Here is a 15,499-nt window from a genome sequence, read left to right as displayed (position 1 = left end):
ACAAAGTAAAATCTAGAGCAGGGGTCCTCAAACTTTTTTAAGCCGATGGCCGGTCCACAATCCTTCTGACTGTTGAGGGGCCGGATTATCATTTGAAAAAAAATACAAATTCCGATGCACACTGCATATGTCTTATTTGTAGTGCAAAAACAACAACAACAACAACAATGAAAGAACAATAAAATATTTAAAAATAAAAACAATTTTAACCAACATACATTTATCAGGATTTCAATGGGAAGTATGGTCCTTCTTCTGGCCAATGAGATAGTCAAGTTAATTAGGGTGGTGGTGGTGGTGGTTGTTGTTGTTGTTGTTGTGTGCCTTCAAATCATTTCAGACTTTGGGCGAGCCTAAGTCTAAAATTTATTTATTTATTTATTATTTACTGCATTTATTTACTACATTTGTATCACACCCTTCTCACCCCAAAGAGGACTCAGAGTGGCTTACAAATTATATGTACATACAATATATTATATTATTAGCATAGCACAATATTAGCATTATATATTACTATATTGAACTATACCACTATACTGTAATATTATTAGTAATATTATATGTAATATAGAATATATAATTAATATTATTATATGGTATTATTATTAGTGTTATATTGTATTACATTATAATATTATTATCAATATTATATGTATATACAATATATTATATTATAAAACTGAGGGCGGGGCCAGGTAAATGACCTCGGAGGGCCGCATTCGGCCCCTGGGCCTTAGTTTGGGGACCCCTGATCCAGAGAGTTGGAAGAGATCCCAAAGTAGACATGATGATGATGATGATGATGATACAGTAGAGCAGGGGTCCCCAAACTACGGCCCGCGGGCCACATGCGGCCCGTCGGAGCTATTTATCCGGCCCGCGGGGCGGTAGCTCCCTCCTCCTCTGCCAATTAAGGTGTGTGTGGCAAGGAGAAAGAGGAAAAGCCCTTTCCCTTCTCCCTCGCCCCACGTGCACCTTTTCTGCTGCCACTGCCGCCGAGGAAGGAGCATGCAGGGCGAGCGAGGAGGCAGGGAAGTTGAGTGTCTTTCTCGCCTCGCTCGCCCTGCGCACTCCTTTCCCGCCGCCGCTGTCGAGGAAGGAGTGCGCGGGGCGAGCGAGGAGAGAAAGCCACTCACCTTCCCTGCCTCCTCGCTCGCCCTGCGCTCTCCTTTCCCGCCGCTGCCGCTGAAGAAGGAGTGCGCAGGGCGAGCAAGGAGGCAGGGAAGGCGAGTGCCTTTCTCGCCTCGCTCGCCCCGCGCACTCCTTTCCCGCCGCCGCTGCTGTCGAGGGAGGAGTGCGCGGGGCGAGCGAGGAGACAAAGCCACTCACCTTCCCTGCCTCCTCGCTCGCCCTGTGCGCTCCTTTCCCGCTGCTGCCGCTGAAGAAGGAGCGCGCAGGGCGAGCGAGGAGGCAGGGAAGGCGAGTGCCTTTCTTGCCTGCTCGCCCCGCGCACTCCTTTCCCGCCGCCGCTGCTGTCGAGGGAGGAGTGCGCGGGGCGAGCGAGGAGACAAAGCCACTCACCTTCCCTGCCTCCTCGCTCGCCCTGTGCGCTCCTTTCCCGCTGCTGCCGCTGAAGAAGGAGCGCGCAGGGCGAGCGAGGAGGCAGGGAAGGCGAGTGCCTTTCTTGCCTGCTCGCCCCGCGCACTCCTTTCCCGCCGCCGCTGCTGTCGAGGGAGGAGTGCGCGGGGCGAGCGAGGAGACAAAGCCACTCACCTTCCCTGCCTCCTCGCTCGCCCTGTGCGCTCCTTTCCCGCTGCTGCCGCTGAAGAAGGAGCGCGCAGGGCGAGCGAGGAGGCAGGGAAGGCGAGTGCCTTTCTTGCCTGCTCGCCCCGCGCACTCCTTTCCCGCCGCCGCTGCTGTCGAGGGAGGAGTGCGCGGGGCGAGCGAGGAGACAAAGCCACTCACCTTCCCTGTCTCCTCGCTCGCCCTGTGCGCTCCTTTCCCGCTGCTGCCGCTGAAGAAGGAGCGCGCAGGGCGAGCGAGGAGGCAGGGAAGGCGAGTGCCTTTCTTGCCTGCTCGCCCCGCGCACTCCTTTCCCGCCGCCGCTGCTGTCGAGGGAGGAGTGCGCGGGGCGAGCGAGGAGACAAAGCCACTCACCTTCCCTGCCTCCTCGCTCGCCCTGTGCGCTCCTTTCCCGCTGCTGCCGCTGAAGAAGGAGCGCGCAGGGCGAGCGAGGAGGCAGGGAAGGCGAGTGCCTTTCTTGCCTGCTCGCCCCGCGCACTCCTTTCCCGCCGCCGCTGCTGTCGAGGGAGGAGTGCGCGGGGCGAGCGAGGAGACAAAGCCACTCACCTTCCCTGCCTCCTCGCTCGCCCTGTGCGCTCCTTTCCCGCTGCTGCCGCTGAAGAAGGAGCGCGCAGGGCGAGCGAGGAGGCAGGGAAGGCGAGTGCCTTTCTTGCCTGCTCGCCCCGCGCACTCCTTTCCCGCCGCCGCTGCTGTCGAGGGAGGAGTGCGCGGGGCGAGCGAGGAGAAAAAGCCACTCACCTTCCCTGCCTCCTCGCTCGCCCTGCGCGCTCCTTTCCCGCCGCTGCCGCCGTGCACTCCTTCCTCGACTATCATTACTATCATTGTATGACACAGCAAACAAGATAGATATGTTGGATTTCGTATCACAAAATCACAAGTCGAACACTTCCCAAGTGTCTAGGACTGTGTGATGTATTATTATTATTATTATTATTATTATTATTATTATTATTATTATTATTATTATTATATTATGACACAGCAAACAAGATAGATATGTTGGATTTCGTATCACAAAATCACAAGTCGAACACTTCCCATGTGTCTAGGACTGTGTCATGTATTTTCGGATGATGTGTGCAGATCCCATTATTATTATTATTATTATTATTGAGTGACTGTCAGGGGTGCTTTGATTATGTTTTGTTGCACAAAAGCAAAAGGGGTTTGGACTAGATGGCCCAAGGGGTCTCTTCCAACCCTCTTTATTATTTTGATGATGATGATGATGATGATGATGATGATTAACATTGAGGCTGTATTTGTTCCCTTTTTGTTTGTTTTTTTACTTCATAATAAGATATGTGCAGTGTGCATAGGAATTTGTTCATAGTTTAAAAAAAACACTATAGTTCGGCCCTCCAACGGTCTGAGGGACCGTGAATTGGCCCCCTGTTTAAAAAGTTTGGGGACCCCTGCAGTAGAGTCTCACTTATCCAACACTCGCTTATCCAACGTTCTGGATTATCCACCTGAACATCAGGAAGAACTTCCTCACTGTGAGAGCTGTTCGACAGTGGAACTCTCTCCTCCAGACTGTGGTGGAGGCTCCTTTGGAGGCTTTTAAGCAGAGGCTGGATGGCCATCTGTCGGGGGTGCTTTGAATGCGATTTCCTGCTTCTTAGCGGGGGATTGGACTGGATGGCCCATGAGGTCTCTTCCAACTCTACTATTCTATGATTCTATGATTCTATCCAATGCATTTTTGTAGTCAATGTTTTCAATATATCGTGATATTTTGGTGCTAAATTCGTAAATACAGTAATTACTACATAACATTACTGCGTATTGAACCACGTTTTCTGTCAAATTTGTTGTATAACATGAAGTTTTGGTGCTGAATTTGTAAAATCATAACCTAATTTGAGGTTTAATAGGCTTTTCCTTAATGCCTCCTTGTTATCCAACATATTCGCTTATCCAACGTTCTGCTGGCCCGTTTATGTTGGATAAGTGAGACTCTACTGTAGTAATAATAATAATAGTAATAATAATAATGGAGCCTCCGGTGGCTCAGTGTGTTAAAGCGCTGAGCTGCTGAACTTGCAGACCAAAAGGTCCCAGGTTCAAATCCAGGGAGCGAAGTGAGCGCCTGCTATTAGCCCCAGCTTCTGCCAACCTAGCAGTTCGGAAACATGCAAATGTCAGTAGATCAATAGGTACCGCTCCGGAGGGAAGGTAACGGCGTTCCATGCAGTCGTGCCGGCCACATGACCTTGGAGGTGTCTACGGACAACGCCGGCTCTTCGGCTTAGAAATGGAGATGAGCACCAACCCCCAGAGTCAGACACGACTGGAATTAACATCAGGGAAACCTTTAACTTTACTACTACTAATAATAGTAATAATAATCTTTATTTATATTCTGCTCTATTCCACACACCCCCAGGGGCCTTAGAGCAGATTACAGGTACATATATGGCAAACATTCAATGCTATTACACAATTGACAGAGACAGACAGTACATAAACAGAGGCAAGGTTTCCCTCTTTTCATCTCCAGCATCCAGCTGTGCTTGACTCAGCCATGGGGAGGTGCTGCTCTTTCATTTTCCACACCAAGGAACTTCTCATCCATGGACGCCTTTCTTGGTCGGATTTTTGCCGGCATGTTTTTCAGGACGCCTCTTACCTTCCCACCAAAGCAGTACCTATTTATCTACTTCCATTGTTGCTTTTGAACCGACTTTGGCGGTGGCTCCCTCCTAGGTCTTACTTTCGGGGGATGTCTTATGTTTGACAATTCACCAAATCCTCTACTAGGTCTTATTTTCAGGGGAGGTCTTATTTTCGGGGAAACACGGTAATTCTATAATTTCTTTTACAACTTCCCCTCCCCGCCAGAAAAAAAGATATACACCCTCACCAGGATTAAAGATTCCAATTGTAGAGAAGTGTCATGAAATGACAAGAGAAACTTCCTGTTCTCTAGTGCATCTCTCAAAGACATAAAATCCAGCAATTTTGTCAGTTTTCAGTGGGATTAACATTTTCAATTCAGATTTAGGGCGAATCTACACAAACCAGAAAAAGTGGAGTCGCCAAATCTAATACTGCCTGTCTCCATGACATAGGCTGACTTCAATTTTCAAGCTGTAACCTAACTGTGCCTCATGTTAGACAAAGTCAGGATACTTTCAGGAAACGCCAGTACAGCAGAGTCTCACTTATCCAACATTCGCTTATCCAGCGTTCTGGATTATCCAACTCAGTTTGCCTCCCGTCCCGATACACAGCTGTTTCTCTAGGCAGCAAGGATTGAACTTTTTATGGATTTAATTTCCAACAATGTTGCTACTGTAAGTTCATTTTATGCAATTCTATCTTTATTTAGCCAATTTTTTTTAGTCAATGTTTTCAATATATTGTGATGTTTTTGGTGCTAAATTCATAAATATAGTAATGACTACATAACGTTGCCATGTTTTGAACTGCTTTTTCTGGTCATGTGGTCACCACAGTTGCAAGAAGATGTGTCAACTTCACTGCTGATCACATAAAATTGTTACTGTTAATTAAAATGCATTTGGCATGTATATTTCCCAAACCAGCATCTACCAGACTTTTTAGACAACAGCTTCCATCATCCCCAGCCAGTGTGGTTCATGGCCATGATATGGGAGTTGTAACATTAAACATTTGGAGGATGCCAGGTTGAAGATGCCTATTGTAGTTGGTAGAAATGAGAGTATTTTATGACTGCTGTTTCTATCAACAAACCTAATGAATTTGCTTTTTGACATGGTGACCTCGGGGCAAAAGGAGACAAATGAGAAAAATGCTTCTTACGTAACACAGTGTTTCATTTTGCCAAGGTCAGCCCAACATTAGGTAGAATGAGATAGTTGCTAAACTGAAGCATGTCAAACATTAACTTAGAACCTAGAAACAAACCAGGACAAAGTATTTTCTCTGTGATAGCTAAGCTATTAACTTTATGGTCTCAGCCAACTGGTAACTAGAATAGTGGACAACTCGGATGTCAACAAAACTTTTCTTCCCTTCCCTGATACAAAAGGAAGTGTCCATGGAAAACAATGTAAAATATTGCCATAAAATTCTTATCATGCCCTCATTCCCCAAAGTGAATGGAGATTAGAGCAATGTATGTGGTGCTGAGAAGGAATTTTAGGACAGCTAGGACAAGTTACACACTAGTGACTCAGAGGAGAAAGTACAGTTCCCAGGAAAATGCAACAAAGTAGCAATACTTTTATTGGCCAACCAAAATGGCAAAAATACACCATGCAAGCTTTTTGACTTCTTCATTAGTCAAAAGTGTTAAAAATAGTACAGGAGCCAGTGAAGCTTCAAAAGCTTGTGTGCTATATTTTCAGCTTGTTGGGCTTCTTCTACACTCCCATATAATCCAGATTATCAAAGTAGATAATACACATTAGCTGGGTTGAGTCTATACTGCCATATAATCCAGTTCAAAGCAGATGATCTGGATTTTATATGGCAGTGTAGAAGAGGTACACTTAGCTCTAGAGACTGGATTTCTTGGATTTCCTAGTTTTCAACTATCAGTGACCAGAAGTATTGTCTTGGTTCCATTTTTATATTTAGTTTTTGAAAAATGTAATTCCCATGAAGTCCTCTGTGGCCCTAAATCCAGCTGAATTGAATTAAGTTTACTGCTGACCAGCCATGTATATTATTGCAGTGTTGATCAGGTTTTTAAAATTCTGTGGTTTCCCACAGTTCTGTCTCGTTTGTCCCTCTCAGGCTCCTTCCACACAGCTGTATAAAGTCCCACATTATCTGCTTTGAACTGGGTTATATGGCAGTGTGGACTCAGATAACCAACTTTAAAGCAGATACTGTGGATTGTCTGCCTTGATATTCTTGGTTATATGGCTGTGTGGAAGAGCCCGTAAGTCTTCTAGGATATGCTTCTCTTTCACTTTGATTCATTCATACCGTACCTTCCAACAGTCCTAATTTGACAGTTAATCCTGATTAATCCTCCTCCACCCCACTTTTTCAGGTGCTTTTAAAATGCTCCAGTTTCTCTCTCCTTTTCCCACTTTTTTCTTCTTCTGCAAACTGAATTCAAAGTTCACAAGTCAATTGTACTCATTTAACTCAGCAATAGAGAGGGGAAAGGAAGGAAATGTTCTTGATAGTCTCAGGCCCCTTCTACACAGCTGAATAAAATCCCACATCTGCTTTGAACTGGAATATATGGCAGTATGGACTCAAATACCCAGTTCAAAGCAGATATTATGCTTGGTATTTTGGGTTATATGGCTGTGTGGAAGGGCCCTCTGGCTGGATCTACATTACCCTATATCCCAGCATCTAATCCCAGAAAATCTGCTTTGAACTGGATTATGAGTGTACACTGCCAGATAATCTGGAATCAGATCCTGGGATATAGAGCAGTGTAAATCCAGCCTAAGTGGCTATCTGCTATGGCCTTGATATCTGAATTGTGGATGTGCAGAAGAGCAATAGAATGTTTAAAAACAATGCTTTTCACTGTGACACAAGATGGAATCAATATGTGGCTTCAGGCAAACTAAGGGCCATTCCACACAGCCATATAACCCAGATTATCAACTCAGATTATCTGAGTCCACACTTCCATATAATCCAGTTTAATGGTGGATTTTATACAGCTGTGTGGAAGGGGCCTAAAATGTTATGAATAAAACCTTCAGGTGTTTTGATTCTTTCCTTCCAGTAATTTCAGACGTCGGTGTCCTCCAATCTGTGATTTGCTGAATATGTAAATCCAGTGTATTGGCTACTCACAAAAGTAGCCAAGATCACAATGTTCTTTCTCCTTTGCTCTCTTCTTCCAGCAATGTTTTTTGTTTGGGTGCTTGTGAGAGTTTGATATAAAAGAAGATCACATTAGAGTGCAATTTCTGTTTATCCAAATAGACAAGAAAATATATTCCTGTTAAATCAGACTGACATTAGAATTGCTAAATTGATGGTTGATTGTGGGAAATAGATTTTTTAGAGGTATCCATTGTATGTAGAAGATTTTATTTGAAAAGATCAGGTAGATGATAATGACCTCCACACAAGAAAGCAGCTTGTAGTAATGGTAGGCTCGGCTGTATCACTGGTTCTTAAACCGTGAGCACCGACTCCATATAGGGGTCCCCTACCTCAGTGTTAGGGTTACATACCCTGTTTCCCCTAAAATAAGACATCCCCAGAAAATAAGACCTAGTAGAGGTTTTGCTGAAATGCTAAATATAAGGCCTCCCCTGAAAGTAAGACCTAGCAAAATTTTTGGTTGGAAGCATGTCCGTCAAACAGAACACCAGAGCATGCAGGATCGGTAAATATACATACCGTAGAGTGTTGGACATGGAATTAATGGTAGTAACAAGAATTTCTTGATAGGATTCAGTTTGTCTGGTTATGCTGGTTTGTGATGACAACTAATGTACAGTATATAATAAATGTTCATTCTTTTGTTCAACAATTAATGTGAATTCTTCTTCATGGAAAAATAAGACATCCCTTGAAAATGAGACCTAGAGCATCCTTGGGAGCAAAAATTAATATAAGACACTGTCTTATTTTCGGGGAAACACAGTAATATTTGATAACAATAAAAATTTTCTGATCATCTACTGGCCGGTTTAGACATTTACATGAATCTAGCATGCAGTGTTTACTGTGGATTCTGCAGACGTTTCAATTGTACTTCATGAAAACGGAAACCAGCCTGTTTAGCAAACCTTGAAAAAGCTGATTTGTTATCAACAAATGTTTGATTTCTATAGCTATTTTATATACAGTAACTATATAGCCAAGATTATGATTAAAAAATTTCAGGTGAAAGAGGTTGCAAGTGGAAAAGTTTCCAAAACCCTTGTGCTATATGGCTAACAGGAAAAAAAAGACAGCTTCCTCTGTTCGTGTGTTCAAAATATATATATATTGATCGTAGCTATATAATATTATATATATATATATATATATATACACACACACACACACACACACACACACACACACACACACACACATATAGATCGTAGCTATATATAGATGTTTCCTAGATTTGAATATTGATACTTTAAGAGTACAGTTGTAGGTTTGGAAATATGCTCATAAACTAGAACTTCATTGGGATCTCAAGAGCTCTTTAGAACTTCACTCAGTGTCATGTTCCATGTCCCATTCCAAGATTCCTATCTCCAATCTCTCTGCCTTTAAGGATCTATTGTAAAATAAATACATCCATACTGACATACCCAATTTATTCTGATGACATCATGTTGGACCAGGTTGTGGCACAGCAGGTTAGTAGCCAGCTGCAGTAAATCACTACTGACTAAGAGGTCACGAGTTTAAAGCCAGCCTGAGTCGGAGTAAGCTCCCGACCATTAATAATCTAGCTTGCTGTTGACCTATGTAGCCCAAGACAGTTGCATCCATCGAGTAGGAAATTTAGGTACCGCTTTAGTCAGGGAGGCTAATTTAATGAATTTACGACACCATAAAACCTTCAAGCAATGTGTGGAAAGGATTGAGGAAGTGCTACCATCAAGGACTCAGTGTCACAAGTGGACGGTGAAGCAGCAGCTCCCCGTGGCCGGAATAGAGCATATCCTCAGGAAGCTGGAAAATGTTAAATTACCTCTGTGTCTGTCTATATATGTTGTATGTCTAATGGCATTGAATGTTTGCCATGTATATGTGCATTGTGATCCACCCTGAGTCCCCTTCGGGGTGAGAAGAGCAGAATATAAATACTGTAAATAAATAAATAAATGGCTTCTATTTGCATAATTGGCCTTGTTACAAGCTATAATTGTATTATCTAACATTAGGCTCAGGTTCAGCCTTGAACCCAGGTTTTTGGTCATATTCTTTGAGCCTCATAAGTTTGCTCTATGTGAAATGGAGAGTTTGGAATTGAGAGTCCAAAGGGATGTCGTAATGTTTTAGAGTTCAGATCAAACCTCAGGGGTTTTTTTTTGCACATTTATTTATAGCATTTATATTCCGCCCTTCTCACCCCGAAGGGTACTCAGGGCAGATCACATTACACATATAGGCAAACATTCAGTGCCTTTTAACATAGAACAAAGATAAGACAAACATAGGCTCCGAGCGGGCCTCGAACTCATGACCTCCTGGTCAGAGTGATTCATTGCAGCTGGTTGCAGCTGGCTTGCTCTCCAGGCTGCGCCACAGCCCGGAGCACATTAAGTTGATTTTTAGCCTCTGCAGTTTGCCTTCTATGAAATGGGTGTTTAGTGACTGTCCAATACTAGCAAGGCAGCCAGTTTGGAAAGGGAGTTGCTCTTTGTGAGTCCTTTCTCTAAATTTTGGTGGCCCAAATGGATGGTGACCCCTTCCCTAGATAAGTGGATGCTCCAAAATGTACACATATCAAAATAATTTCACAAATGGGTCAAGGGTTTAGATTTTTATTGCCAGAATACTAAATGTTATGCAGTCAGGCCTCTTGGATATTGCACAGAAAACAAGCAAGCAAAACCAAACAAAAGATTGTCCACAGCAAAAGAAAAGCACATTCTAACAAATACACCCTAATAAATTGGGAAATGACCAATGGAAAGATAGCCCAGCACAACTGAGGATAACATTGTTTGGTGATGATACAGATTATTACTGTTGTGCACTGCACTGCAAAGGAAAATGGTTCTTAAAAAGCACCCTGACAGTAATACAAAAACATGAAACCCAGCTTACTAGTTTGCAACAGCAAATTGACTAAAAGCAGCAGTGAACTGCATGCAAAATACATGAGAAAAGATGTAAATATTGGTTTAAAAAAAGAAAATACTTGTATTCCTACATTTTGCACAACTCTGCATCCCCTTAAAATAGCTTTGGAAAATATGAAAATGAAAGCACCCTATATTTGGGTTTACGTCTGTTCTGCACTTTAGCTATTTCACCCTGAGCAAGTACTACCATTACCATCAAGTTCTCATTTTTTTGTTTTGGGATTGTTTGTTTTAATAAAAAAGGAATATAGATTCCTGGTAATTGAAAAATTTTAAAAAGTGATAAGCTTTCTGGTTAATTATTGGCGGCCAAATGAGCTGCTGCTGCTGCTGCTCACAGTTGTGTAGGAATAAGAATATGAGCCACTTGTGCCAGCATCAAAACTTCCTCTTCTTGATCCGCTGCGTGAGCCAGAACGTGAGCCAGAGCGTGAGCCAGAGCGCGAGCCTGGTGCAGAAGAGACATTATATGGGCTGGATATGCCTTTAGATGAAACAGAAGAAGCTTCTAGTAATCTGAGCCCAGACTGGTCTTCCACCATTGAACGATTCATTGCATCTTTGTAGGAGATCTTCAGTTTGGTTTTTGGACAGGTCAAAATCTTCCCATAGTTGCCAGTGTCTTGTAATCTCTGGGCAGTCCGGCCATCAATCAATCCTTTTCTAATTGCTTCTTCTGTACTGATTCTGCCCCGTGCTTCAGGGTCAATGAGGCCTCCTGTGATAAACTGAAACTCAAGGAAGCGTTGGCCTGCCTCATAGGGTAGCCACTTTTCCTTCACTGCTTCTGCTGCAGACATTCTATTTCGACCCTTAATGCCTTCAAACCCAATGAAGGCTTTCTGAGCTGGCTTCAGCCGGGTGGCCATGTCATGGTCAAGAAGACCTTGGGTACGTGCATCCTCAAGGGAAAGCCGCTGGCCTGTAGTTGGGCATATTATGCCTCCTGTGCAAGCTTGAGCTTCAAGCAAACGTTGGGCAGTAATGCTGTCAACTATGCCTCGTTGCACAGCTTCCAAAATAGAGATTTTCTCCAAATTTTCTGTGTCAAATATGGCTGCAATGGGAGTGGTTTCCTCTAGGGATTCGGAAAAGGAACCGGAAGCACTCTTTAACACTAGAGATGCGCTCTTGATATTCAGGACAGTGGGAGATCTAGTGATGGCCTCATGCCTGAAGACCTCATCAGCACCATTTCTGCAAGCAATCATATCTGCAAACTGTGTGAGGCTTAAAGATCCAGAACGGTACTGGTCAAAGAATTTCCTGTCGACAAGACCTTTATCAAGAGCATCTTGGATATCATACTGGTTTCCGGTTTTTCTGTCAACAAGCACAACTCTTGTGCTCCCATCTGATCCTGTAATTGTTATTTCTTCCCATTCACATTCCTGGTCACAGAGGTCCATGTAAGTGTCATAATCTATCAGGCCTTTATTGTACGCCTCCTGAACTGACATCTCCTTGCCTGTGTCTGGATCAACAATGACAACTCTGCGTTTCCGAAGGGTATTTTTTTGTGAGGTCTGCACCAACTTCTTCCTCTCTCTCAGTGGTAAGAGACAGAGCCCAGTCCCGTCATCTATTATACATCTTTCTTTCAGCTGCAGGTAGGTCAGGTTCTCTTCGGTGTTGGGATCAAAAAACCCTTTTGTATCATCACTGGGATCAGAAAGGATGTCATTCAATTCTTCATTGAAGTACCCACGTTGGTATGCTGTGTGAACGGGCAGACGATGACTTTCCTTAGGGTCAATGATCCCACCAGTGGCTATCTGGGCTTCCAACAAACGAATACCATGGCCTTTCTCAATGAGTTCTTTGTTCATTGCTTGGAACAAGGAGATTATATTTCCTGTTTCTGGATCTTTGTATCCAGTGACTGCTTTTTCGGCAGATAGAAGCTTCTCTTTAAACTCTATTCCAACTAAGCCTCTTTTGTAGGCTTCTTCCACTGTTAGTCTTGAATTGCTGACAGGGTCCACAATGAACCCAGTGGCTGCTTGAGCTTCTAGCAACTCAAGTGCTGTCCCTGGTCTAACCAAGCCTATCTTCATGGCCTGATAAATGCCAAGTTTCTCTCTGGTAGCTTCATTATAAATTCCAGCAATGCAGCTGGAGCCCTGCAGGAAATCTTTGATTCGGTCGGTGACTTCTTCAACTGTGATTGCTCCAGTTTCCAGGTCATTTGCTGTTGATTCCCGAATGATGCCAGATTCAACCAATTCAGAAACAGGGATGGGTTTCCTAATCCCTTGGAATGACATGCTCCTCTTCTGTACAGGGAGGAGAAGCAACCCAGTGTGTGGTTCAATTCTGCATTTCTCCCTCAGTTTCATGTAACTTATGGCCTTCTTAGTGATAGGATCAATTAAATTCTTTGAAGGATTATTCAAAGTCCTGTACAGCTCTCGATCAATCACCCCACGGGACAAAGCGATGTCTTTGGGCAAGAAGATACTGTTGATGGGGTCGACAATCCCCCCTGCAGCTAACTGGGCTTCAAGAAGACGTATCCCAGTATCCCTGTCAACCAGATTTTTCTTTATTGCTTCTGCTACAGGCACTGTTTTTCCAGAGAAAGGGTCTTTAAAACCAGAGATAGCCTTTTCAGCTGTATAGATTTGTTCCCTGTCCTCAAAATCGATCAGATCCCTCGCAACAGCACTGTCCACGCTCAGGAATTCATTCCGGTGGGGATCGATCACACCTCCCGTGGCGGCTTGGGCTTCCAGAAGCAGGATTGTGTTCTCTGGGGTAAGGAGCTGCTTGCGTTTGGCTTCCACTAGAGAATACTTTTCCTTGGGGTTAAGAGAGGCTCCAGCAATAGCCCCTGCTCCTTTCAGGTAAGGTTCAAGATCAGCAGCAACTTCCTCCACTGACTTTTGCCCTCTCAACAGTTTGTCCAGGGTGCATTTGTCTAGCAGCTGGCATTCGTAGAGCTGGACAGCTGTTATTTTTTTCCGTAGGCCATTGAACAGCAGCTTGGAAGCATCAATTGCAAAGTCTTCTTCAGTCTGGGTGCATCTGTGGGCCCCGTAAGGCCGCTGCTTTAGTCTCTCTATTTCCCTTTGCAGTCTCAGGCGCTCTGCTTCCATCTCTGACTGGCTCTTCCTGCTTGTCTCTTCTAAACGGGACCGATACCTTTCTTCAATCCTCTTAATCTCTGCCTGCAGCCTCTCAATTTCTACCAGCAAGGCACTCTTCTCCCTATCACTTTTGTCTCTCTCAGATTCAATCTTCCTGATTGTCTCTTCCTTCCGTGAATATTGGCTCTTCCACTGGTTTAAGTCATTCATGATTTGCTGCTTCTCATTCTCAAGTCGCATTTTCAAGCGAGTTTCTGAATCCAATGTGGATTTGGAGCGATTTAGCTCTTCTTCTAACCTCAGCAGTCTTGCTTTATCTTGTTCCAGGGTGTTTATTTTTATCAGCAGTGCTTCTCGCTCTTGCATAACATGATTACACTGGTTTTTAGATTCCTGAATCCTATGGGATGCCTGTGTTTTAAAGGAGGGAGAAAAAACAGGGAGAAAGATGAGCACCTCCTCCAAGAGCCAATAAAATCTATTTCTTGTTACCTACAATTTCAGCCTCTCAAGAAAGGGAATTGGATAACTTTACTGTAGTTTAACAGATACTATATATGTGTGAATTTATGGATTTGTTTTAATACAGAATGTCTACTTTTTTCAACCTAAGGAGCCTGTTGCTCTGTCCAGACATAGTGAGGTACTTTTAGCTCCTGGTGCTCTTAACATAAATGCTAAGCATGCATTTTGCAGTACAATCCTATGTATGACTACTTACAGATAAGTCCCAATGAGGTGAATTGAAATCAGTTCCCAGTAAGTGTATATACCGTATCTTTCACACATACGTTCTTTGGAATAACCCCCACTGAATTTGTAGCATTTATTTCTGTTAAAGATATATATCTATACAGATATATAGATATAGATGATTGCATTGTCAATCTCTCCCCTATGAATCAATAGGAAATATGCATAGATTGTTTGCCCAAAGTCCAAAATATCATACTTTTTCCTCTTCTACAGTCTAAATATATGTTCTTGGCTGTCTTAATTTTGGCTGCAGTTTTGTACAAATGAATGTTGGAATTCCAATACTTTAGTATTACTTCTGTTACAAAATCCTAGATTTATTGAAAAGGGTGAGAAATTCCTGGATGAATATGTTCAACTGATAATATTGGTAGATGTAAATCAGTTGAGCACAATAACAACTCACAACCTTTTAGAACACACACTTGTGGATACAGGAATTCCAGTGTCCATGCAGCAATAAGAACAAGCTCCCATGAAAGGAGGAGCTTCCACTCAAGAATTATCCCCCCTGATTTTAATGGAGATTTTTTTATCCACAGATTTCTCCCCCCCTCTGGATTGAAACTATAGAATGCAACATTGCAGTGTGGGTGTTTTCCTTTACTGTCTAAATATCAAATATTTGTTTCTTTATTTTATATTTCATCTAAATGTAGCACATCTATATTCCAACTACAGTAAAACATGACCTACATTTTTTCCAGATCATTGACAAACTTCCAAATCACTATCTTATTGGCATTTAATATATAACATATTATCAGATTGGCACCAAAGTGGGTTTGGGTACTAATTAGATGTCATTAGATGCCAGGCACTTATGGATACAAAAGAATAGGGAATTTTAGATTGATTTTAACTTTTAATGTTCAATAATACGGAAAGTTTTTAAGGATTATTAAACCTTTAATAATGTTTTAGTTATGGTTTTTAACTATTTGTATTATGCAGTGCTTTTGACACGAAATAAATAAATAACTATTTGTATGTAAATTTTTAAATATGTGAGCCACCTTGGGTCCGTCCTGGAGAAAGGTGGCATAGAAATCTCCATAATAAATAAATAAATAAAGTGATTCTGTTTTCATGAACTGTTACATGTTGTTCATATAATTACCTTAACTGCATCACACTATTAGTACAGCCTTCTATTAGGAGGTACAACTCTTAATG

General features: G+C 42.9%; 1 protein-coding gene across 3 annotated transcripts in view; it reads right to left on the bottom strand.

Annotated features, from left to right (window-relative positions):
* Nucleotides 1-10,138: 10,138 nt before the first annotated feature.
* The window catches only part of dsp (desmoplakin), a 64,526-nt gene continuing 59,165 nt past the window's right edge, over nucleotides 10,139-15,499 (bottom strand). For all 3 annotated transcript variants that reach the window (XM_062977705.1, XM_062977704.1, XM_008114975.2), the window contains exon 24: nucleotides 10,139-13,978. In XM_062977705.1, coding sequence (XP_062833775.1) covers nucleotides 10,778-13,978 — 3,201 coding nt within the window. In that variant the 3' untranslated portion in view covers nucleotides 10,139-10,777. The remainder of the gene's footprint in view (nucleotides 13,979-15,499) is intronic.

The sequence above is a fragment of the Anolis carolinensis genome, chromosome 4 (assembly GCF_035594765.1).
Source record: "Anolis carolinensis isolate JA03-04 chromosome 4, rAnoCar3.1.pri, whole genome shotgun sequence".
NCBI classification, from domain to species: domain Eukaryota; kingdom Metazoa; phylum Chordata; class Lepidosauria; order Squamata; family Dactyloidae; genus Anolis; species Anolis carolinensis.
Note: the sequence above shows the minus strand (reverse complement) of the source record. Positions and strands in the feature narration are given on the sequence as shown.